At 41.5% G+C, this 26,632-nt stretch overlaps 1 protein-coding gene across 1 annotated transcript in view; it reads left to right on the top strand.

Moving 5' to 3' along the window:
- Positions 1 to 1,246: 1,246 nt before the first annotated feature.
- Positions 1,247 to 26,632, top strand: part of ATP9B (ATPase phospholipid transporting 9B (putative)) — a 280,545-nt gene continuing 255,159 nt past the window's right edge. Inside the window, exons 1-2 of the mRNA XM_024206823.2 lie at positions 1,247 to 1,346; positions 25,484 to 25,657. Coding sequence (XP_024062591.1) covers positions 1,252 to 1,346; positions 25,484 to 25,657 — 269 coding nt within the window. The 5' untranslated portion in view covers positions 1,247 to 1,251. The remainder of the gene's footprint in view (positions 1,347 to 25,483; positions 25,658 to 26,632) is intronic.

The following is a 26,632-nucleotide window of genomic DNA, read 5'->3' as shown; positions in this document are numbered from 1 at the left end:
CACTCTGTTGCTGGGCTTCTGCCTGCATTCTCTTTTTACTCCTGCAGCTGGTTCCTTTGTTCCATCAGAATCTTCACCAAATTTGATCTGCTGGTTTTTGATCCACTGGTTACCCGGCCTTGGCCAGATACGGATGGGGAGTGTGACACGACATGAATGCTGATCAATGCACCCACCAGAATGAGGCAAACTAGCTGAAATGGAAGACACAGCAAAATCCTCTAGCCCCACACAGACAAGGATTTCAAAGGTTACTAAAAAGCAAAGATTTTCCAAAATGTATGCTTTTTATTTTTGCCGTCTGAATGGTGACAAGCGGACTTTGTTTGTTTCTATTGTTTCATTTTCTCATTCTCATATAGCCCACAACAGTGCTTTGGTGGGGTTGCAGCTACTCTGTAGTAAGAGGCGTAAATGTAGACAAAGAATATTTTACTACATCTTGAAGATTTAGCATAAAAGTATTTTAAGCATCTGTAACTTTTTTCCAAACAAAAGTGTATCCGGATTTTAAAGCCAGCAGGAGCTAAAGTGAATGTGAATTCTCTTAGCATCACTAGGGCAGAGCTTCCACTAAGCATTCCTCAGCTCTGCAGGCCGAGAGCTCATGCATTTTGGATGGAATGCAGTCCCTAGAGGGGCAGGAAATCAAGACATGCACGCACTGTGTTACCACGGGTGCCTGCCACAGGCCCGTCACCTCCTGCGGGTACGGGTCCAGCTCCCCGTCTACACTGGCACAACAAGGTCAATAAGTACTTTTAAAATTAAGACACAAAAAGATCGAAATTAGCAAGGACGAATAAGCTCAGGCGTGCGCTCCTAGCCCCTGCACCCCTGAGCCACCGCCTTATGCACAGTCCCCACCAACCTCCACCCCTTGTCCCCCACGCACCACAGCAGCCAGCCTCTATCCACCCCTCTACCTTTCCTCCCTCCCATGCGCACCGCCATAAAACCCTTAATTAGCCTTTCCGCACCGCCCAGCTGCACCCCCCTCCACTCCGCACGCGCTAAAAACTGGAGAACGAGCGCGGGAGCGCGCGCTTTACGGTCAAGTGGGTGGTGCGGCCGCGGAAGCCCCGCCCACTTGTTTATATCGCAGCCGCGCCTAGCACCGCCCTCTCCATCAGCTGTTGGTGACGTCAGGTGTCTCCGGCAGTTCCTCGCGCGTGGTGTTTGCGCGCGGCAGGGTGACGTCGGGTGACGGTTCACGGACGGGAGCCGGTTCCGGGCAGGTGGGCGGGGAAGATGGCGGACCACATCCCGCTGCACCCGGTGCCGCGCAGCACCCAACGAAGAGAGGCCTATTACACCAGCGTCCCCGCCGCGCAGAGGCACAACAGGTACTGGCTGGGGCGGGGCGTGGAAGGGAACCCCTGAGCTCCGTGGCGATGGGGGTGGGAGGGGCCCCGGCCTGGCCCGGCGAGACCTGCCCTACCTCGCAGGCTCCTCCACGGGGCCAGGGTCCCCTCGCTCAGCGCCCTATGGGGCAAGGCGGGGGAGGAGGAGTACGATTCTCCCACTTCGCCCCGCAGGGAGCTGGTTGCGGTGGGTGGCAGCCCCGGGCACTGCCAGGCCTCCCCTCTGCTGTGCGGGGGAGTCTCCCTGCTGTCCTGGGCGTGGGGAGCGAGGGTTTCAGAGGAGCTGTGTGTGAGGTCACGGCTCCAGTTCTCAGCGCTGCTGGGGGGTCGGGTCAGAGGGTTCCGGGGTGAGGGACGCTGCAGGTGTCCTGTAAGGGGCTGTGGAGTTGAGTCCCAGCCCTAACACTCCTGTGTTTGGCAAAGGAGGCTCTGTCTGCCCCATTCACCCGTAGGCACTGTCGTTATTCCCACAGTAAATTGGTCCATTTCTCCTGTTTTCTGTTGGTCTGCCCAGGGGTCAGGGGAGATTGTGAATCCATGAAAATGGGCGTGAGGGCTTAAGAAGCAATTGTGGTATCTGAAGTGTGACCTAACTTTCATTTTAAAAAAGTTGATAACTATGTGTTTGGATTTAAACGTGACCGCTGCTTACTTTCATCATCAGCAATGGCACAGAGAGCCTATTTTCATTGTCTGAGCTGAAAAATTCAAAAAATGAACAAGTAGCATAAATAGTGCAAAGTAAATAAGATTTTAAAAAAGTCTGCATGGTAGATTAGCAAAACAATGTATACATAAAGCTTTTTTTGTCTTAACCATGTACCTTTACTATTTTTTTACATAGCAATTCAAAGAGCCTTACATTGTAGTGTGAGCTGCAGAGAAGGTGGCTCTAATCTTGCAATCCCTGGTGCATGTGCTCAGTTTTATATGACATTAATGAAATTGCTCATTTGCACAAAAGTTAGCACATGCTTAAGTGTTTGCAGGATCAGGGCATACTTGTGTTATTTTTACTTAAAATAAAGACAGAAATATTTATTAAAATATGATGGAGCACTGTCTCGTGGCTAGTTCAGGAATGTGACTTCTCTTCCTTGCTCTGCCCCTGTCTTGCATTGTGACCTTCAGCAAGTCACCAAGGGCTTGTCTTTGTGGCATAATTAACTTGAGTTAGAACTCGATTGTTCCAAATTTGAGTCCTGTAGTCCTGTCCATACATGACACCTCTTAATTTGAATGTGGTAGTGCTTTTTAACTTGATGTGGCTGACCTGTAGAGGTGTATCTACACAGTGTCTGGAATCAGACCACCCAGCCCAGGTAGACAGGCTCATGCTAATTGGGCCTGAGCAAGCATGATAAAAGTAACAGTGTGGATGCTATGGTTTGAGCTGGAGCATAGGCTCTCAAGCCCACCTGACCCCTTGGATTTGAGAGCCTGAGTTCCATCCTGAGCTGCGATGTCCACACTCCTATTTTTAGCATGCTACTCAAGCCCTGCTAATGTGAGTCTGTCTGCCTGGGGTGGAGGCTTGCTCTCAGCTGCAGTGTAGATATACCTTTGGTGTATAGCATATATCTTGAGTTAACACAACTTGGTAGTTACTAACACAATCACTCTGTACATTTTGAGTGTTATTTTGCAGTGTGGCTGCTCTAATTCAAGCTTGGTTCATTTGAGAGGAATGTAGATCACTCAAGTTAATGCTGCAGTGAAGAAACAGTGTTGCTCTTAGGGCTTGATGAAAAAAAAGTTTTATTTAACCTATTAGGACCTGAATTCAGTCACTTATGATTCTGCATATATTCTGGAGCAGTTGGTGACACAGTACCTAAACATAGCAGGGAGCTGCTGCTTTTACCTTGCTTTGTGTGTTGCAGTCATCGTCTCTTGTACTGTAGGAGGAAAAACATTGGTCTTAGCAATGTTTGAAGCCCCTAAGGAATTGGCATACATTAAATTGATACAAGGTACTTTTCAGACTAAAATAGCTTATATACAAGAGGGTTACACAAACTTAACTAGTTTCTAGATAATACAATTTCCTTGTGTAAACAAGGCATTAGTCCTTCACTTTAAAACAGATACTAAAGAGTTTTAGTTTTTCCCAAAACTGAATACAGGATCAGAGCTTTTCTGCTATTGGAAGGAAGTGGTTTGGCAGGGGGATTTGAGAATATCAGTTAATGACCTTAAAGAAGCTATCTTAAAGGGGTTGTGAAGAAGTTTAAATTTTCAGTTTGCCGTACAGGACTGGGCATATCTGTACCACAACTTTGGAGGGCAGACTTATGGATATGCAAAATGAGGTGGAATTGGAAGGTGAGTTTTCTCAGACTCCCATATTTCCTGGCATGAGGGTAATCATTTCAGCTATTAATTTTAATATCCTTCCTCTTTTTATGGCAGGCTGGGGAAGGGGACGGTGGCAGCTCAGGAGTAGAAGTAATTGAACCTCAGAATTTCAATTTTACAGGAAATTTGGACATTTTGAAATTTCTCACAAAACGTGAATTCACACATTGTGTTTCTGAAAGGAAGTATGCTCCTTGAGCTGCTGACTGAAATTGACTAATTCTGTTAAGTTTCACTGTGACTCACCACTGAATATCAAGTGAAACTGCCCAGTTGGGTCAATTTCATTGCTGCCCTTCCCTCATGGAAACTGATAAAGAATCACTTCAAGTTCAATAGCAGCTGCTGAGGCTTCCAGGGTTTGTGGCTCTGGGGCAGTCCACCATGCAGAATGCTCTGGAGTTGGGGACCCCCAGGCTTCCAGACTCCTAAGCCACCTGACTCCCCAGGCTGTGGGAATCAGGCAGCTTGGGTGTCTGGAAGTCCTAGGTATCCCTGGCCCTAATCTGCATGGTGAGGCTGCCCCACAGCTATGGACTGTGGAAGCCCTGGGATCCCTGGCACCAGGACAGGTGTAGCTGCCCTGTAGTTGTGGACTCTGGATGCCTGTCCCAGGGTTTTCAGGATTCCAGTTCTGGTGGCAGGAAGCCTGGAAGCCCTGGTGAGAGTGCAGTGCTGTTAATCACCTCCGGCTACACCAGACTGTGACTCTGGTCAATGTGAAGGACAGAGTGGATGGTTTTGCAGCAATGATGTTCCCCAACTGATGCCTGTTCCCCCCTGATGCCATGGGATTCCCAGCCCTGGGGCAATTCTCATGGAGTAGCTGTCCTGGAGCTGTGGGTCCTGGGATTGCCAGCTCCAGGGTTGTTTGTTTGGTAGAACCCCTGGGAAGCTCCCACGAAAACCCTGTTTCTCAGAATATTCCTGACTAGATTTGTTCAGGAGCAGGCTCCAGGTGATTAGGGAAGAGACTACCAGAAAGTATTTCCTCTTGGGCTCCAAAACCAATCCATATCTCTCCCTCTACATGTGACCATTGAAGACGTGGTCAAATTGAAATGGAAATGCCTTGAAAATCCAAAGGCTCGAGTAGAACGCTTATACTTTACATAACGCCTACAAATGTCAAGCAGATTCACCTAAAATGAATATGACCTTAATTCATGTTAGGCCTGGTCTACACTACACATTCAACTGTCATTCTGGAACTGTTGAACCTGTAGTTGAAGCTCTCCTTGGTGCTGTCGCGGTTGCTGGTGTACAGCTTCATGAGTCATGGGAGAAAGGGGTAGGCTGGGTTTTTTCAAGATCACTTTTGGCATGTCAACATTCCCAATGGTAATCCACTGATTGGGAAAGAAAGTCCCTGCTTGCAACTTTCTGAACAGTCCTGTATTCTTAAAGATGCGTGTGTCATGCACCTTCCCTGACCAGCCCACACTGATGTCGGTAAAGCATCCCTAGTGATCCACCAGCACTTGCATTACCCTGGAAAAGTAGCCCTTTCTGTTGACATACTCTGTGACAAGGTGGTCTGGTGCTAGAATAGGGATATGTGTGCCATATATTGTAGTTCAGACACTCCAGTGCTGCAAAACCATCCACTAAGTCCTGCATATTTTTCTCTGAATCTTTAAAACCTGAAGTATTTAAAAAAAAAAAAGTCTGATTTACTTTTTATTGGAAATAAAGATAAATTATAGGATTGAATTGGCAGAATCCATTTCTTGTTTTCTGTTTGTAGGGGTAGTTTAGCTATACAGTTCTATAGTATTGTCAGCTGACTCACTTATCCTTATTTTGGTTGGAAATCCACATGACTGAGTGAAAAATAAGCAAAGGCCAATACGTTCATTGTTTTGAGGGGATGGGAGGAACTATAATAGATACTGTTTGTTCTCTCTCTCTCTCTCTCTCTCTCTCTCTCTGAACTACAGCTATTCTTAGAAAGCCAAGACTGCTGGGAAATGCTGCATTTCTTAGGCCAGACCTACGCAATAAACTTGCATCTGCATAACTGTCGCTCAGGATGTGAAAAATGTACACTTGAGCAATGTAGTTATACTGACCTAATCGCTGGTGTAGATAGCGTTATATCGATGGGAGGGCTTCTCCTGTTGACATAACTACCCCGTTTCAATGAGAGAAGCTCTGCTGTCAGTGTAGTAGCATCTTCACTGAAGCGCTATAGCAGTGCAGGTGTACCTGTGTAGCTGCACTGCTGCAGTATTTTAAGTATAGATCTGCCATTAGGGTGCTTATCCATGTCTGTTTGGTTTGACAAGTGGTGACAAAACTGTTCAGAATAGAAAGATGATAAAACCATAAATGTTTAACTTTTGTTCATATAAATTGAATTGTTAATCTACTACTCAGTCAACAATAAGCGTTTTTGGGGAGAGAGAGACAATAAATGCACCTAGCTTTTATTTAACAGCGTTTTAAAGCAGATCTTAGCGTTAAGCGAAGAAATATTTAAAATCCCAACCCTCCCTGTAAATTACATTATGAAAGCTGAAGCTTTATACAAGACAGTTTTCTTCAAAAATATTTAGTGATCTTCAGTTTGTGGAAATAAAGGTAAATAAGCACCTAACATTCTGCAGGAAAACATACTGATTGCAATCTGAACCAAAAATTTCCACAGGAGTTTGGATACCTCATTCATGATTACCTTGATTTCACATTACAATCACTTGTTTTTTGTTCAGATTCTGTGAACATCAGAAAATAAGAATGGCCATGCTGGGTCAGACCAATCATCCATCTAGCCTAGTATCCAGTCTTCTGGCAGTGGCCAGTGCCAGATGCTTCAAAGGAAATGAACAGAACAGGGCAGTTCTCAAATGATCCATCCGGTCATCCAGTTCCAGCTTCTGGCAGTCAGAAGTTTAGGGACACCAAGAGCATGAGGTGTCAATAGCCAATGATGGACCTGTTCTTCATGAATTTATCTAATTCTTTTTTGAACCAAGTTATAGTTTTGGCCTTCACAACATCCCCTGGCAAAGAGTTTCACAGGTTGACTGTGCATTGTGTGAAGAAGTACTCCCTTGCGTTTGTTTTAAACCTTATTAATTTAATTGGGTGACCTCTGCTTTGTGTGTTATGTGAAGGGGTAAATAACAATGCCCTTTTCACTTTCTAGACACCATTCATGATTTTATACACCTGTATCATATCTCCCCTTAGTCATCTCTCTTCTAAACTGAGCAGTCCATCTTTTTAATCTCTCCTCATGTGGAAGCAGTTACGTCCCCCTAATAATTTTTGATGCCCTTTTCTGTACCTTTTCCAATTCTAATACACAGTATCTATATTTTGAGATGGGGTGACCAGAACTGCAAGCAGTATTCAAGATGTCTGCATACCATAGATTTATGTAGTGGCATTATGATATTTTCTGATTTATTGTCTATCCCTTTCCTAATGGTTTCTAACATTCTATTAGCTTTTTGACTGCTGCTGCATATTGAGCGGATGTTTTTCAGAGAACTATCCACAGTGATTTCAAGATCCCTTTCTTGAGTGGTAACAGCTAATTTAGAATTCATCATTTTGTATTGGGATTATGTTTTTCAACTTGCACTATTTTGCATGCATCAGCATTGAATTTCAGTTACAAATTTGTTGCTCACCTAGTTTTGTAAGATGTCTTTGGCCTGGTCTACACTACGGGATTAATTCGGATTTAGCAGCGTTAATCCGAATTAACCCTTCACCCGTCCACACTACAGAGCCAGTTAATTCGAATTAAAGGGCCCTTTACATCGATTTCTGTACTCCACCTCGACGAACGGAGTAGAGCCTAAATCGATTTTGTTAATTCGAATTAGGGTTAGTGTGGCCGCACACCACCGAATTACTGTGTTTAAGTTAATGGGGTAGTGTGGCCGCACACCACCGAATTAATGTGGTTAAAAACCGAATTAAGGTGCTTAGTGTGGCCGCGCACAATCGAATTTATACAACCTGTTTCCCAACTTTGAATTATCTAAATTCGGATTAATCCTGTAGTGTAGACATACCCTTTTTTTTTGTAACTCTTCACACTCAGCTTTGGTCTTAACTATCTTGAGTAGTGTAGTATCATCTGCAAACTTTACCACCTCACTGTTTCACACCTTTTCCAGATTATTTATGAATATGTTGAACTGTATAGGTCTCTGTGCAGATGCGTGGGAGACCCTGCTATTTACCACTTTCCATTGTGAAAACTGACCATTTATTCTTATCCTTTGTTTCCTGTTTTTTAACCAGTTACTGATCCACGAGAGGGCCTTCCCTCTTGTCACAAGGCTGCTACTTTGCTTAAGAGCCTTTGGTGTAGAATCTTGTCAGTCTTTCTGAAAGTTAAATTACACTGTATCCACTGGATACCCTTGTTCACAGGCTTGTTGACCCCCTCGAAGAATTCTTATGGAGTGATGAGGCATGAGTTCCCTTTACAAGAGCTGTGTAGACTTTTCCCCCAACATATCATATTCATATATGTGTCTGATAATTCTGTTCTTCCCTATATTTTCAACCAAGTTACCTGGCACTGGCCTGTAATTGCCAAGATCGCCCCTGCAGCCTTTTATAAAAACTGGCATTACATTAGTGATCCTCCAGTCATCTGGTACAGAGGCTCATTTAAGCGATAGGTTACATAGCACGGTTTGTAGTTTGACAATTTCATATTTGAGTTCCTTCAGAACTCTTGGGTGAATACCATCTGGTCCTGGTGACTTATTACTGTTTAATTTATCAATTTGTTCCAAAACTACTTCTATGTGATACTATGTAAACCAATTAAGAAAATAGCCATTGTTAATATAGTTCCATGGTAGTTGTATTTGAGGTGGCAAAGCACTTCAGCCAGAAAATCTGCATGTCATTCTATGACTGTTGCGTATTGTACTGATTTGATGTGTTGCCTGGGGCATAGATTCTGTTAGTTGTTTTATTTCACATCTGTGAACAGTAAGACAAAGTCCTGCCCAAGTCTTTTCTCAGGGTTGGCTATTACTCAGGTTCCTAGTTCAGTGGTGCTGAACCACCCCCGCTTCAGCAGGTCCTCTCTAAAACCTGATCCCTCTGTCAGGGCAGCTGAGCCTTGGAGCCTGATGTTTTAAATTGAAAGTCTTGGGGTTAAAAATAAAATAAGTAAAAAGGGCCTCATTCCTTTTTATTCTCTTCAGTTGGAGGAGGGCCTTCCCTCCTGATTTGATAGTCATAGGTTTTTAAGGTTCGAAGGGACCATTGGAACAGCTAATCTGACCTTTTGTATAATACAGGTCATAGAATTTCACCCATTTATCCTCTATTGAGCCCAATAACTTGTGTTTGGCTGAATCATATGTTCTAGAAAGGAATCAGTCTTGATGTGAAGGTGTCAAGAGATGGGGAGTCCACCACTTTACTTGGTAGATTTTGTTTTATTGGTTAGTCACCCTCACCATTAAGAATGTGTACCTAATTTGAATTTGTCTGGCTTCAGCTTCTGGTTATTGGTTCTTGCTATGCCTTTCTCCACTAGATTAAAGAGGCCTTTGGTACCTGGTATATTTTCCCTGTGATTGCACTTACACATCATGATCAAGTCACCTCTTAATCTTTTTCTTTTCTTTTTTTTTTTTTAACCAGCTAAACAGCGCTTTTAACTTCTCTCACTCTGACATTTTTTCCAGTCCTTGAATAATTTTTATGGCTCTTCTCTGGACCCCCTCAAATTTTTCAATATTCTTTTTAAGAAGTGGGCACAAGAACTGGATGCAGTAGTCCAGTATTAGTCTCACCAACACATTATACAGAGGTAGAACATAAGAACAGCCGTACTGGGTCAGACCAAAGGTCCATCTAGCCCAGTATCCTGTCTTCTGACAGTGGCCAATGCCAGGTGCACCAGAGGGAATGAACAGAATCCATCCCCTATTGCCCATTCCAGCTTCTAACAAACCATCCCTGCCTATCCTGTCTAGTAGCCATTGATGGGCCTATCCTTCCTGAATTTATCTAGTTCTTTTTTGAACCCTGTTATAGTCTTAGCCTTCACAACATCCTCTGACAAAGAATTCCACTGACTGACAATGCATTGTGTGAAAAAATACTTCCTTTTGTTTGTTTTAAACCTGCTGCCTATTAATTTCATTTGGTGACCCTAGTTCTTGTGTTATGAGGAGGAGTAAATAACACTTCCTTATTTACTTTCTCCACATCAGTCATGATTTTATAGATCTCAATCATATCTCTCCTTAGTTAACTCTTTTCAAAGCTGAAAAGTCCCAGTCTTATTAATCTCTATTCATACGGAAGTCGTTCCATATCCCTAATAATTTTTGTTGCCCTTTTCTGAACCTTTTCCAATTCCAATATATCTTTTTTGAGATGGGATGACCACATCTTGCATGCAGTATTCAAGATGTGGGCATATCATGGATTTATATAGAGGCAATATGATATTTTCTGTCATCTTATCTATCCCTTTCTTAGTGATGCCCAACATTCTGTTCACTTTTTTGACTGCCGCTGCACATTGAATGTTTTCAGAAAACTATCCACAATGACTCCAAGATCTTTCTTGAGTGGTAACAGCTAATTTAGACCCCATCATTTTATATATATAGTTGGGATTATGTTTTCCAATGTGCATTACTTTGCATTCACCTTGCTACTCCTCCCTTTATATAGCCAATGATTGCGTTAGTCCTTTTTGGTACAACATTGTATTAGGAGCTCCTGTTTAGTTATTTGTATGCTATGACTCCTAAATCTTTTTCAGAATAATTGCTTTCCAGGATACAGTCCCCATTCTGCAGAGATGACCTGTATTCTTTCCTCCTAAATATGACCTTGCATTTGGCTGTATTACAAAGCATTTTATTTGAATGGGTTCCACTTACCAAACTATCCAGATAGCTCTGTGTCGTTGTCATTATCTACAACTGTAGCAATCTTTGTGTCATCTGTATGTTTTATCAGTAGTGGTTTTATATTTACTTTGCGATCATTGATAAAAATATTGAGTAGTGTTGGGCCTAGAACTCATCCCTGTGGAACCCCGTTAGAAACACCTGCATTCAATGATAATTCCCTATTGACAACTACAGTTTGAGTTATGCCAGTTCTTGATCAATTCAATGTGTGTTTTATTTATATTATATAGTGCTGGTTTTATAATTGGAATGTTGTGCAGTACTAAGTCAAATGCCTTAAAAAAAAAAAAAAAAAAAAAAAAAAAAAAAGTCCAAATATGTTATATGTACACAACTGCTTTTATCAGGCAAGTTTGAAATCCCATCAGGTTTGTTTGGTGACCTATTTTCCATAAAATCATTTTGACTGGCGTTAATTATATTCTTTCCTTTTAATTATTTAATTGAATAATGTATCAAGTTTTCCATTATTTTGCAAGAGATTGATGTCACTAACCACCCTATAATTACCCAGATCATCTCCCTTGCCCTTTTAAAATATTAGGAAAACATTAGCACTCTTCTAGTCTTTTGGACTTTCCTAAGTATTCCAAGATTTTTTAAAAGATTTTCAGCTGGCCAGAGATCTCCTCAGCCAACTCTTGTAGGACTCTTGAGTGCAAGTTATCAGGACCTGCTGATTTAAAAATGTTTATCCCTAGGTATTGCTTAACATCCTCCTTAGTTACTAATGGGCTGGAAAGTAGTTCATCATTATGCAATATTAACACATCATCCTGCCTCTTTCCAAGTACAGAATAGTATTATGCATTGAAAACTCTGCTTTTTCTGCATTATTAATAATGTAACCATCTCTGTCTAGTACATACCAAAAATGTCCATACCATTTTTAGGATTTCTTTCATTCCTGATTATACTTAAACCACACACTCACTCTCTCTCTCTCTCTCCTGCTCCCTCCCTTAGGTTCTGCCAGCCGTAGATTTTCCCCCCTGATGTTTTCAGCTCCTCCTATAAATTTTCTATGCTTTATAGCTTCTAATTTCTGTTGTGTGCCATCTCCATCTGCTTCATCTTTTCCCATTCATTATATAATGTTTTCTTTATTTCTAATTTCTCTCTGCACTTCCATCTCTAAACCAGGATGGCTTTTAAACAAAGTTGCTGATTGGTATTGTGGGGTGGGTCTGACTTTCACTCCTGTCTCCAGAACAGACAGAGCAAATATGATAGTCTCTTGGCTAATGGTATGTTATTCTTGAGGACAGCTTGTGTCTGCTCTTCTTAAATGGAGTCTCTCTAAGGACTTGTTTTAACTGTACCTTCCTTTTGAAAGTCCCTGTCTAGAATAACTTATTTTAATCTCTTTTAAAAAAAAAACTTTTTAAATCAGTTTCTGGAAATAAGTGTGGATGATTCATGCTAATCTTTCCTAGCTACTTGTTGTCTCTCTCTTCCAGGTAACAGTAGCAGTGAAGAAAGTAAAGTGTGGATAGTAAAAGCCCAGGATGGACTCTGGCTACTCTTCTCATTAGCCTGCTCTGAAGCTCGCACTGCTGTTTTTACTGCTATTGTTATCTGCGCTATCTGGTTTAAAGATAGCTTGGGTAGGCTACCCTGTGCACTGCTTTTGCTGTGTAGACATACCCATAGTGTATCCTCCTGGTTAGCAAAAAGTAGCAAATTATACCAATGTTTGAGAATTAACCTCTATTTAGGAAAATAACTAAAAAGTGCAAATGCAAAATAAAATTAAAATTGATTATTTAAATGGAGGTTTCCTATTTGGTTGTTTAAATCATGATTAAAATCAGTTAGTTAAATCACTTCTATTTAAATCAGTCCACCCTGCTGTACATACTCACATGGGCCTCATCTTAAAATATCCAAACACAATGATTTCCCGCCTTAAAGGCAGGGAGTTGGTTTGCTGGGGAAGGAGCAGGAAGGACAAAAAATTCCTTGGAACCATCACTAACGTTTCCCCTTAAAACACCAGTGGAACAGAAGGCTCCCCAGGGAAGTTTTTTCCCATTTTCAGTTTTAAGATTCCCTAGATCTTTAATTTTATCACTACCTACTGCCTTGGATCAGAGATCTGTGAGCAATCTGATGCTGAATCAGATTTTATTACTACCTTGGTTCAAGTCACCTGACAAAAGACCATATTGGAGTATGCACCATACCAATACCCACCATAGCACACATACATTTAGACCATACCTATACATAATATATCCTGTTATGTTCTAGGACAGAGAACCTAATACTGAATTTTTTCCCTTACCAAGATTGTGAGTCATGACCCACAGGTTCCTGGGATCATCGTGCTCCAATCATCTACCCTATGGCTTACTGGCATCAGCTGGAACCGGGACTCCTTGAAGCCCAGCTCAGATAGAAAGTTCCCCGCCTGAGTCCTATTTGGTGGAAACCAGAGCTCCTGACTGGTCTGCTCCGCCTTCTTAAACCTGAAGGAGGAACAGGTAGTTGTGTGTACAAATGGGCTCCACCCCGCTTTGGACTGCTCACTCTTTCCTGCTCTTGTTTCCTGATCCTGACCTCTTGGTTGTCTGACCCAGCCTCATTCCTGGTGTCTAATTTGTGGTTCTTGATCTCTGGCTCGTCTCCTGACCCTGATCTCCTGGTTTCCTGGATCGTCCTGATTGCTGGTATCTGACTTGTGGTTTCTGACCATCTGGTTCTGAATCTTGACGGGTGTGGGGGCCTGCCCCTCCCCACCCTATGCTAACGATTAAGCATGGTTGCCTACGTCCCAGCCCTGACACTATGGCAATGTGGAGATTATTCGTCTTTGTAGAGAACCATGGCATCTTAGAGCTCAATGGAAAACCCATTAATTGGATCTGGTGTTCCCAGATCTGTTTGCCTCAGTGGGACATAGAAAGAGTACCTGGATGATTGTCCCAGATAAATTGTCAGAAGAAGGGCCTGTGGAATAGGTAGAATTCCAGGAGACTATAGAACTGTCCTTTCATCTAGTTTTTGATATTCTGGGGTCCTCTTCTAATTCTAAGAGCAAACTGCCAGTGTTGGAAGGGCTCGTAAAACTGACCAAAACAACCTGGTTGAAATCAGCATCTGATCAAGCCTTGTCTAAAAAGGCAGACGAGCTTTACCAGATGTCCTACAAGGTCTTCTCTCTTTTTCATACACATCCTGCTCCCAAGTCTCTGGTGGTGGTAGCAGCTGTCCAGTGGACAAAGGAAGTCAGGTACAGTCTTCTCCATTTGACAAGGAGGACAAGGATATCCTGGGCAGGAAATTCTTCACCTTAGCCAATCTGGGCATCATGGTCTCAGCCTACCAAACCATGGAAGAAGGTGGCTATCTTGGCTGAGGATTTGCTTGAAGATCAAAGGAAACTGGCAAAAGCTTTAATTGCAGAGGGACAGTTTGTTGCCAAGCAAGCTGTATGTTGAAGAACTGCATTTGATGTGTCTGACTCTGCAAGCAAGGGCAGTTATATCAGCAATAACTAAGACGCACTTGGCTCATGTGTTCTGGTCTACCACCCAAAACCAAGGCTCAAATAGAGGATCTCCCTTTTGCGGGATATGACTTATTCATTACTAAAACTGACCGTGTCCTTAAGAAGATGGGTTATACTCAATTATCAGTCAGAGCACTAGCTGTCTCAACCTTCAAGGAGAAGGTTTGTAGCACTGGTCTTCAGATACAACAGGCAGCAGTATCCTTCCTCATCTTCATCTTTGTATTTCAGCCAGAGGTGTTCTTACCAAAAGCAACAATCTCCTTCTCAACAACAGAGGAGAAAGAGGTTTTAGCTTCATCCTAAAAATAGACACAATTTTGTCTTTTGCTCCAGGTTTTAGACCACAGATTTGGCATGAGACACGAGAGCTACAAACCAATCTTAGGTCAATCTACTTCCTCCCCCACCTTTGGAGATCAATTCTCCTATTATTTCAACAATTGTAATACCATCATCACAGAGAAGTGAATCCTAGAAATAATGCGGGAGGTTTATTCTATACAGTTCAACTTCATTCCTCCTCCAACCCTTGTCCCTTCTCTGCCCTCTCATGAAAACCTACTAAGAATAGAAGTTTTGCTTTTTATTGGAAGCAGAGGCCATAAAAAAGGCACCAGAGATACTCAGAGGAAAGGGATTTTGCTCTAGATACTTTCTGATCCCAAAAGAAGAGGAAAGTCTGCAAACTATCCGGGACTTGTAAAAGCTCAACTCTTTCATCAGAGAGGTAAGTTTCCTGAATTTCTCTTGCCTCTGTAATTCCCTCCCTGTCTACTCAAGATTGGTTTGGACCTCTTGATCTGAAAAATGCATATTTCACATATCTATCATAGCTTCTCATACTGGCCAGGGAAGATCACTACGGGTCCTCCCCTTTGGCCTTTCTACCACCTCTCATGTTTTTACAAACTGCCTCTTGGACATGGTAGAACATCTGAAGAGACAGGATATTTACATTTATTTCTATGTGGATGACTTCATCACTGGAGTCTCTGACCATCAGCCTGGACTGCACATGTTCACTTTTGAGAAATTGGGACTCAGAATAAATTGGAAGAAATCACACCACCTTCTTACACTGAGAGTCTCTTTTGTTGGTATGATTCTGTATTCCCAAGCAGTAAGAGCCTTCCAGAGGAAAGATTCTTCAAGATTCAGTCTGCCATTCTCAATTTTCAAGAGAATCCCTGCCACTTCTGTTCTTCCTCAGGCTGATGGGTCTCATGGCCTTGGCATCATATGTAATCTTATACTCACTTCAGAATGAGAGTTCTACAGTGGTTGGCTGCCAGAACATTGTTTGCCAAATTTAGACATAGTTGAAGCTAACTCTCCCGAAAGTGCTCCTATCCCTATGGTGGACACACAGCTACAACATCCTGAAGGGAGTGGCATTCAATTCTTCACAAATATCACTTCATATGTGCCCGGCCTGGGATGGAAAACTCACTTCAACAATCTAACAGCTCATGGTCATTGGAAACACTTAGGCTGTGTCTACACTGCCACTTTCAGTGCTAAAACTTTAGTCATTCAGGATGTGAAAAAACACACCCCTGAGCGGCAAAAGATTTAGTGCTGAAAAGTGCCAGTATAGACAGCGCTTTGTTGCTGGGAGCCGCGCTCCTGGCGATAAAGCTACCACTGCTCGTTCAGGGTGTTTTTTTAATCACTGGGAGAGCTCTTCCCCTGGCGATAAAGCGTGTCTACACTGCCCAGGGAGCACTGCCGCGGCCACGCTGTAACATGGGCAGTGTAGACATACCCTTAGAAAAACTACATATGAATGTATTCAAATTGAGAATAATCCATCTGGCTCTCAAATACAGTGGAACCCCGCTATAACGCGATCATTGGGGTCCAAAAAATTCAATCACGGTAAATGCGGGGTCGCATTATAGCGGGGTTCCACTGTACTTGTGTTCAGTTTGCAGCAGAGTGTGCGCCCTGGCTAGCGGGAGGGAGGGAGCGGGGGGAGAGAGAGAAGGGGGGCGGCCAGCAGGGCCGACTTTAGGCCGATTCGCCCTGGCGGCGGTAGTCTTTGGGGGCCCCGCTCCCCTGGCCAGAGCGCCGGCCGGAGCGCGGCAGCTCCGCAGCCCCGCTCTCCCGCCCGGACTGTGGCAGCCCCGCTCTCCCGGCCAGCCCGCCCGCCGCAGCCGCCGGGGCGGGCTGGAGCCGGCCCTGCCGGGGACAGAGGTGAGAACCCCAGGGGCCTGCCGGGGCTGCAGGGAGAGTTGCTCCCGCTGCAGCCGCCGGGGCATGGATCCCAAACGCCCCGCGCCCGCTGCAGCCACCGGGGCCAGACTCGCCCCGCGTTATAATCGAATTCGCGGTATCGTGGGGCGCGTTATAGCGGGGTTCCCCTGTAGTTTCTTTCTCATTTACATGACAAGATAGTCCAAGTGGTTACTGACAATACAAGAGTTATGTTTGATGTGAACAAATAGGAAGGGCACAAGGAAGCTGAGGAAATATGGGACTGGTGCACCTATGGCAATATTTTTCCCTGTAGCCGAACATCTGGCAGACAAAACAACCACCTAACAGATCAACTCAGCAGGGACCCCCCCCCCCGCGTCCCCCCAAAAGCAGAGGATATTAGGAACCAGGAATATTGGTTTCTCTTCCTGGTGTGGTGTCTAGTGGTTAGACAGCATAGCTGAATGCATAGATTTGGCATGTTTATTCTGAAAGGCAGTGTGGCTAAATGGATGAAACTTGGGTCTGTCATATTAGAAACCTGTGGCCGCTTTCTAATCCCCACTAAAACCTCTTCATGCAACTTCTGTGGCATACAGGAACTGTAAAATGGACAGAACTGCCCCCAGGAGAATTCCCAAAGTTCAATGGCATTATAGGACTGGTGTACATAACCCTTCTCTGCTACCCCTTGCAGTTCCTGATGTTGGGGTGTGTCAGTGGTAGAAGAGACTTGTGAGGGACAGGAGGAGGACTGGCCATAACGCACAGTGCTCTGGAAATTCTGGGCTGAGAAGAAGCCTGTTAGCAGTCATAAAAGGTTCCCTAAATTAGAGCAGATGATGGGTTTTGGATGTTTTTCTAAAAGATATGCTCTAGGAATTATTTTGGGACAATTCTATGGCCTGTATTATACAAGAGATTAGACTAGATAATTACTATGATCCCTTCTGGCCTTGGAATCTATGAATCTAATTTAGACTGGGAGCCATGCCAGTCTCTGGAGTAGCCCAGATTTTAGGACAGACAAACATGGCTTAAAGCTGCCTTTTCTTCTCCCCTACTACACCAGTCTTCTGAGAGGCACTGCATAGACTCTGGTTCGTGGGTTCTATTCTCAGCATTTCATAAGTGACTTTGTGCAAACTCTTACGTATCACATCTATAAAATGGGGGGAATTATATTTGCTGTCCTTCAAAGATAGAGGGTGTGGTACCTTGCTCAGTAATGAGAGCTATGAAGTGCACAGAAATATTACCAGTCAGTAGAAGAGAGAAGGGTGGAACTACTGGTCTTTCCTGGTGCCCTGATGTTGTGTTCTTATTTTACTGACTGTCACAGTTCATGGAAACTGCACCTATATTTCCCCCCTATGGTTCAACAAGGGCACCCACTTTCAGACTTCTGACTCCCAGCCATCACCTCTCGTGGGTAGAGACATGTTCCTTCCTGACCAGGGTATTCCCAGGCTGCACAGTTCCTTGTCTATGCTGTTATCCCTGGCAAAGCCAAATTGCCTAAACAGGCCTGCTCTGCTTTTCTCCTAAGCTATAAACAGTGTAACTGCCACAGCTATTAAGTTATCACAGAGCTCTTTCTAAGCAAGCACATTTATTCTTAAAGTAAAGACATTACAGAGAAAACATTAAAAACAATAAAAGAACCTACCTACATTCTAATATTACTAGAGGTCACCCCCCAACTCCAGAAAGAGTTCTGGCTAGTTAAGCAACCTTCATACTCCACCAAGGGGTTTTTAGCGGTTACAAGTCGTAACTGCTTTGGCTCGGAACAAGCATACCCATGAAGCCATGAGTGACTTTCATCTAGTTTGGGTGTTTTTGATCTGTCTTCATGTAATCAGCAAACAAAATGTCCCCTCTTCCTTGTCAAGTTTCAAAGACTGACTTCTTGCATACCTGGAGGAGCTGATATTTACATTCATGTCTCCCTAGAGACTTCCTGGAAAACCCACTTAACTTTAAAAAGCTTACATTGTTTAAAAAAATCCTTTGAAGCTCCTGACATTTCCCAGGGTTTTACATTAGTCAGGTCTCTTCCCAGATGTTACCATTCCACAATAGTACACATCATTGGCATTTTTTAATACAATGAACTCCTAAAATACATAAAATTCAGTAAGGGTTAACTTAATTCAGTAGGGTTTGTCCAAAATATTGCAGGAAATTACCGTATCTGTCACACTGGCAATGTTCACCTGACCAGCTAAATTCTTCACTCTTTAGTTGCTAAAAAGCTTTTCAGTTTTTTGGTTTGTAGTTGAAAACAGACGTTTCCTGTGGAAATTCCTATTTTGACTGGCTCTAATAAAAACCTGTAAAAAATGATACAATCACTTTTTCTGTACATAATGTCATGCCAGCTTTTATGGTGTATTATTTCAGGCCCTGTAGTGGGAGGAAGAGATAAAAAAGCATGTATCTTGTTCTTTGAGCCTGTAGGGAACAAGAGATTTTAGAGGCAGTGTGTGCATCTATGGGAGGGATCGATGCATGATCTGCATCCATTTCCCCTATCCTTGCCCATTTCCCCCCATAAATACAGTATTAATGTGCTGCAAAGGAATCCTGTCCATTTCACTTCAGCCAACATGTTAGTGCAATGTAAGGATGGGGATGTAAAAAAATAAGGCATGAGGGGAAGATCTCAGGCCTCTTCGAGATTCAGCAGATGCTCTGAAATAGGTTATAAGTATCTTCTCTATTTTCTCAGGTTGTTTCTTTTAAAGAAAAATCTGTATCATGGTACCACTCGATATGTCAATAAATATCTTCAGAGATGGGAAAATGAGTTGTACATGTGTAGGTGTGGTAGTAGATGAACAGCAGTTTCTATTTTTAACACACTTTTGACATGTTAATGCAAACTGATTACTCATGACATAAAACAAAACCAAAGCCCCTAACAATATATGGTTTGCTAAGCACACAGTTGATTCTTTGACTGCATATCCTCAGAGAAGTGCTTCTCACCTCTTCCTCCCCATAAAATATGGCTAAATAAAGTGGATTTTGGCCTGTGTGCAGTATGGTCATTGGACTTTAGATTTAAGGGAATTTACTCTGTAAACTTATCAGGGGAGCAGGACTGTCTTTTACTGTACATTTGTAAAGTGCCCAATACAATGCTCCTGTACTACTTGTGGCTTCTAGGCGCTTCCATAATACAAATGATAAGGGAGTGATGTTGAGGGATGTGCTAAACCACTCCTCCTCCTGTGTTTTTTGTTTGTTTTTTGGCCTTTTTCTTCTTGCAAGTTGAGTTGATGCTGTCCATGAACGAACTTTGCAGCTGTGACTGTCCCCAGAAAGCTGTGACTCTCTTCCTTGGGTTAGGACCCATAGCAGTATTGGGGAAGGGATGGAATTTACCAAAGGGATATATGGCCTATTTCCTCCCTGTTTATATTGAACTACATTTTGCTTCATATACTCTTTTATTTCACATGATTGATTCAAAGAAAGGACTGTGGATTTTTGTTACGTAGATATGATTTCAATAGTAGATGGTAATATGCAATTGAAATTTAATGTGCTCACTAAAAGCAATAATTTGCTTAAAAAAATAGTATGAGCCATCAAAGTTGGAAGGATATATAGATATAGGCAATGCAGAGAAACAGGTGTAATTTTCATACTAGATGTTTATATTAAAAGTTAATTTAAAAGTATTTATTGTACTGTTTCCTTTCACTTAAATCTATTTCAATGATACTCCTTACAGTAATAAGGTTTTGTTGAAAGTTGTTTAATATTAATGTTCTTTTTTCCTTAGGAAGCCATATTTTTGTCAAGATACTCTTCTATATCTGGTTTAGTAGCATCTGTACTGTGAGTTTTGATGTCTTACATTCTGGCTTCTTTGTTCATGGTGCTTTCAGTTCTTCCCTATTTTAATAAAAGTTTCTAGGATTATACTTAATTGGTTTGTCACTCAAGGAGAATCAGAGCTTCAGGCAATTAAGTGTGCAAGAAACTAGGTAACAAAGAAATAGAGATTTTTGTCCTTATGTTGGCTATGGAAAATCCATTATTCATCATCTTATTGTTTTTAAATGCTGAAGTAAAATTTTCTAACACAATAAGAAAATTGCTTTTGAAATGGAATAAATTGCTTGCCAGTTCAAAGGCTGCATTTTGAAATCAAGGTTACTAAACATGATGCTTATACTCATTATCTTCACTATGCAATGAAGCTGAATATTTAAAAGTGCAAAGCTAGATGGAAACTGATTTTTAAAGAAAATATTTACTTGCAATATGATGGTATAATACTTCTTAATAAAAAAGTAAGTATGATTAAGCCTTCATTTTTTTCTGTAAATATTACCACATTCACAAGAGCAGTTTTGATTTCTAGCTGTGCATATACATGTATTTCTTACTCTGCCAAGATTGGGCTCTCACCCATAATTCTCTTTGGTTAATTCTTTCCTGTGAGATTTTCTCACTGAAGGAAAAATAAAAAGAAAATATACAACACAGTGTGGTCAAATAAACATTTAGAGGTTGGAAAAATAATAAAGAAATCCTTTAAAATTATCATACGCAGAATATTTTAGGATGTATCCTGACTGAGATTAACCTTTATACTTCATTTCGTATATGAGCTGATCCTATTTGAAAATGGCTGCCTGCCTGACAGGTTATTTATAATGTTGTATGTAATGTTGTTGTAGCCTTTCCAGTCCCAGGACATTAGAGAGACAAGGTGGGTGAGGTAATATTTTTTTTATTGGACCAACTTCTGTTGGTGAGAGAGAGAGAAGCTTTCGAGCTTAGGCTGTGTCTACACTATGCACCTTTTAGTGACACAGCTGTCCCGCTAAAAGGCGCACAGTGTAGCCACTGTTTGTTAGCAGGAGAGAGCTCTCCTAACAACAAAAAACTTCCACCCTCAATGAGCGGCGGTAGCTTTGTCGGCAAGAGAGCTCTCCTGACGACAAAGTGCTGTTCACATCGGTGCTTTTCGTCTCCAAAACTTTTGTCGTTCGGGATGTGTGTTTTTTTTCACATCTCTGAACGACATAAGATTTGTCATTCACGTTCCAGTGTAGACAAAGCATAGCTCAGAGTTCTTCAGGTGTGGGAAAGGTACTCCAAGGGTCACAGCTAAATACGAGGTGAAACAGATTCTTTAGCAAAAGCAGTTAGAACATATTTCAAGGGACCATTCAAGGTGAAGTGGCCTGTTAAGACCCCTCCAGGAAAAGGCAGCTGGAGGGGTTGCTGGTGGGTTATAGATTGTTGTATAAGTCTTAAATTCAGTGTCTGTTCATTTCATGATTTTTTTGTGTCTAGCAAAGTTATGAATTTAAGCTCCCAGACTTGTCTTTTGAAAGTTGTGAAGGTTTCCTTTTTACTCCTTTTCTCACATATATGCTTTTATTAATTCCTGCCATGCTCTTCCTCTCAACATCTTAACATATTATCTTGTGAACAACTTCCCTACAGTTTTTAATTGTGTAGACCACTTCATTTCCCATTGAAGATCAAAAAAAAAAAAAAATCTGTCCTCTATAGCAATTGCTTACATGGTAAACTATTACATTTTTAGCTGATTCCAAATTAAAATTTTCATCTGGAAACCGAAGATAATAGTACTGTGTGCCCAGTTAGTTTTTCATGGAATGCCTACCATCAAATATTTCATTCACCACTATTGATTCCCAGACCATAGTTTCTCACCTTTCTTCCTTCTTATTCTCCTTTTAAAGTATACTCAAAGCTTACTGTTCTGTTTTAGTTGTTTTCACCCCAATATTAACCCCAATAATTACCCAGAAAACTGTGAGGTTATATTTAGCCACTGATTTTTCACCCAGTTTTTAATTTTCAAAATAATAACTAATAAATTCCTGGGAAATTTCGAACAAAATAAAAACCTAAAGCAAAGGGCCCTATATATCCATTGTAGTAAGATTCTTCAGTAGCTTATCTTTACTGTAGGTTGAGTAAGGCTTGTATTGTGGTTTAGAAGCCTTGGTTTGTATATTGCTTAGTATCTGAGTATTAAGAAATCATAATCTAAGTCTTAAAAGTGGGCTAATGCTAACAAAGGGTTTAAGTTTGTGTGTTGTGTTGCTTGCTTTCTTCTCCATTAGAATTTCAGGTCCTCTCTGAGCTGACTGAAAAACTAGTGAAATGGGAACATAAAAACAACAAAGGAGGTTGAGCAAACTAGTGGAAGGGACTCTTAGTCAGACTGAGGCTTTGTCTACACTGCCAATTGAATGACAAAACTTTTGTCGTTCACAGGTGCTTAAAAAAGCCCGCCCCCCCCAAAGGTAAAAGTTGTTCGTTGTCGGCAGGAGCGCACTCCTGTTGACAACGCGAACCCCTCTCGTAGGGGGTGCAAGTATTTTGTCGGCAAAAGTGCCGACAAACTGCGTTTACACTGCCTGACTTTTAGCGACATGGCTGTGTCGACACAGCCATGTCGCTAAAAGCTGTGTAGTGTAGACAAAGCCTCAGTGTTGACATCTTTAAGCCGGAATCTGTAGTGTTATAGCCTCTTTCCAAAGCTTTGACAGCACAAAAGGATTGAAAAGCAGCTGGGTTTGGGCTGAGAGTTCCCCCTTTGTGGGTTAGCTCTCAGCTTGTTACTCCACTTGGTCCTAATGGTAAAGAGCAGGGAGGTGCTCAAGCGCATCAGGGCATGGCCGTAGCGTTGTGCTTGGCTATTCTCAGCTGGTGTATGGTCCCTTGGGACTCATTGCAAGCTAATGAGTGCTAGAGCAAGTCCTCAGAGCAAGATCCACCTTAAAAATGTCAGCTGTAATAGGCTTCCCCATATCTTTTCTGAGCACAGTGGATACTCAGCACTCCAGAGAATCTGGATGTTGTTATTTAACACCTTTTATATTCAGTGACCTGACATTTTTGGATAAAGAAAACTTTTGTTAAAGATTTAATATATGGGTTGAATTAAGGTGTTAAAACTTAAAGAAAATCCTGAGACAGCTCTGTGTGTGTGTGTGTGTGTGTGTGTGTGTGTGTGTAAAGAAGCAAAAAGGCCCAAGTTAATTGAAAATAACATAAAAAAAGTCTTTTAAAAACATGACAGAGTGAATTGATCTACTGTATATAATGGCTATATACTCTACTATGTGCTATATAAGAAAAAGGGAATGAGAGGGGAAAGTAGTATGTCTGCATATTCCAATTAGAATGTTGTTGAAGCATATTTTAGGCATTGTCCTTTCTACCATACCTTAAATGAATGTGAAATGCTGTGATTCTGTGTGCTTGATTGCTTCTTTTTACTGCATATTGGGCTTAAATTTTCTGTGCGCTCTCTCTCAAGTTCATTTATTTGGAGGGGGGAAAAACAACAACCCAAAGACAAAAAAGTACCATGCTAAGAGTATGGAGATACTGTTTTGTTTCCCTGTCTCCATTTTAATCTCAGTTCTCTATTCCACTCACACTAGAAATATTCATTGATAGGAATAGGATGAAGGTAGATGACAATAAACTGGTTTAAAGTTCTTGTAGAAATCATGTTGGAGTGCATATTTGTGTCTGCTTAATCTTAATTTTATTGGAAGAACATGCAGATATTTGAACACTAAATAACTCAGTTAAGCAGAAACTATTAGGTAGTTTTGACCCTCCAGACTCAGTACTTAATTACAATGATGAATAGTTATTCATGCTTACTGTATGATTAGAATTATTTTTAACTCCCAAGTGCAGTAGCTCAGGGCTACTCAATACTACAAGTTAACTTTTGTCAGTGAAATCAGCGTACAATGCCAAGCAGTATCATTTACAAATGTAGTTGTGTTTGGCTTCTACTTAAGATGCTAAAGCAGTTGACAGTAATTTGCCTTATAGTTTGTAAGCATTCCTTCATCCAATCTCTGTTGGCCATTACATCCATGGAACCTGTTAGTTTGAAATTACAGTATCTTTTGATTATATACTGTGTGTACTCCTACCATACATGTTGAAGGCTGACATAATGTTGGTTAGAATTACTAGTGTCTGTGTATTTAAGAAGATTATCTAGTTATTTGAATACTATAATTTATAAAGGCAACTTTGTAAAACGAGGGATTAGATTAATCAAAAAAAGATTGAGTTATAATTTGGGATTTGTCACACTATTTTTCTTCATATTTTCACACCAATGAAAAGGTAATGAAAATGGAGCAAAATCTTTCAAAGTACAAAACCTCTTTGATATCTGGGTACAAGAGTCAGTGTTCTGCCTTAATATAACTTTTTTGTGTCATTCAATGCCTATTAAAGAAAGGACCATAATCTGCCTAGTGTACTTTTGTGATAGACGGCATAGGGGTGTCTATTGTTATTCGCCGGCTATTGCAAAACGACTTTACTTTTCTTTGCAACCTTTCAAGACTTAAAATAAGATGCATGTATTTACTACAGGTAATGATACTGAATTGATATGATATGTAGAAATTGTGATCCAGAGACAAAGGTACCAATGGAAGTATAAGTTGCATGCTAATGAAGTGCTTCTAACTTGCACTTGAAAGAGCAGAAAGGGGTGTATCAGGAAAGCAGCTAATGAGGTTATAAGGAAATGAAATGAGAAGGGAGGGAGATACCTTTTCTGACACTGTAGTCTACACTGACACATAACTGAATGCCACTATTTGCATTTCCTCTGAATTTTTACCTACTAACTTGTTGAACATAAAAAATTATACAGTATAACACATTTTTAAATTGGCCTTTGAAAGTATGAAGTTGGATGTCTGAAGTATTAAACATTTTTATTTATGCAGCTCTGCATATTTATACAGTGTTTAGCAAACTCTGGATAAGACATTCTGCCTACAACAGTTTATAAAACCAAGGTGATTGCTGACCAACGTGAGATGTTCCTTACAAGACAGATAGTGTAACTCAAACCAAAACAGGGCAAACATTTGATTTGTGTGAGTGTGTCGAACACACATGCGTCATATGCTAAGATTGAAATTACTTTTTATTATAGATCTCCAATATAGTAAAATCTGAAACATGTCCCTTGGATTTAAGACCAATCTTCAGAATTTCATTGATAGTCAATATACCACTATTATACCATCTACCTTTGTTTAGTGCTCTTATTTATTTAACTTCAACAGGTACCAAGTGGAAGATGAATCCTCCCATTTGGATGAAATGCCACTAATGATGTCGGAAGAAGGCTTTGAAAATGATGAAAGTGATTACCATACTTTACCAAGAGCCAGAGTTTCTCACAGAAAGAGAGGCTTAGAATGGTTTATCTGTGGTGGATGGAAATTCCTTTGTGCCAGGTTTGTTGCATGCTGCTATTTGTTATATCATAGAATAAATTAAATGCTTTTAGTTTTATATGGATGTCCGTGTGTGTGTATATATATGTATGTCTGTATACATGATATTATGTGTGCGTATGTATGTGCATAAAATTGATGTGGTGGTGATATTCATGTGATAAATTCTATTTATTATGCACATTTTTGACCACCTCATCTGTTTTCTGTCAGTCGGTTACTGCCACCCTGGAACTTAATATAACATTTCAAACATCTGCTGCTGTGCACCTTCCTTTTTTCTTAAATCAGCTTGCCAGAAAAAAATGTAGTGCTTTCCCCTAAAATAGATTAACCCCACGCTTACACCTGTCAAGGGGCCCAGAATGGGCAGTATTCAGTGCTGGTCCTCACTTCCAGTTACAATCTTCTCTCCAGGTAGAGTTTTAATATTTTCATTGATGTCTCTGACAGTATTAATACTACTTTTCTAACAGTGAGTAATACCTAGATTTGACTGATGTTGGTGAAAAGGAAAAGTAAATTCATGAATTATAAGTTAACATTTCAAATAAAAGGTACAGTAACTCCTCACTTAATGTTGTAGTTATGTTCCTGAAAAATGCAACTATAAGTGAAACAATGTTAAACAAATCCAATTGTCCCATATGTTTTAATGTAAATGCGGGGGGGTTAGGTTCCAAGGAAATTTTTTTTGGGGCAGACAAAAGGCATTATACTGTATACTGTACAGTACTGTACTGTACTGTGGTTGGGAAGTGCCCCTGGGTTACCCCACACAGGCTCAGCACACTGCAGGCAAGGACGCTAGGAAGCACCTTTGCAGCAGCAGCTTCCCTGGAGAACAGGCTCGGATTTTGCCGGGAATGCTCCAGGCCCGCCTCTTCCTGTCCCCGCTCCACTCCAGGCCCACCTCTTCCTGTCCCCGCTCCACTCCAGGCCCACCTCTTCCTGTCCCCGCTCCACTCCAGGCCC

This window comes from Terrapene carolina, unplaced genomic scaffold (genome assembly GCF_002925995.2).
Source record: "Terrapene carolina triunguis isolate 2854851 unplaced genomic scaffold, T_m_triunguis-2.0 Scaffold58, whole genome shotgun sequence".
NCBI lineage: Eukaryota > Metazoa > Chordata > Testudines > Emydidae > Terrapene > Terrapene triunguis.
This window is presented reverse-complemented; position numbering and strand designations above follow the sequence as displayed.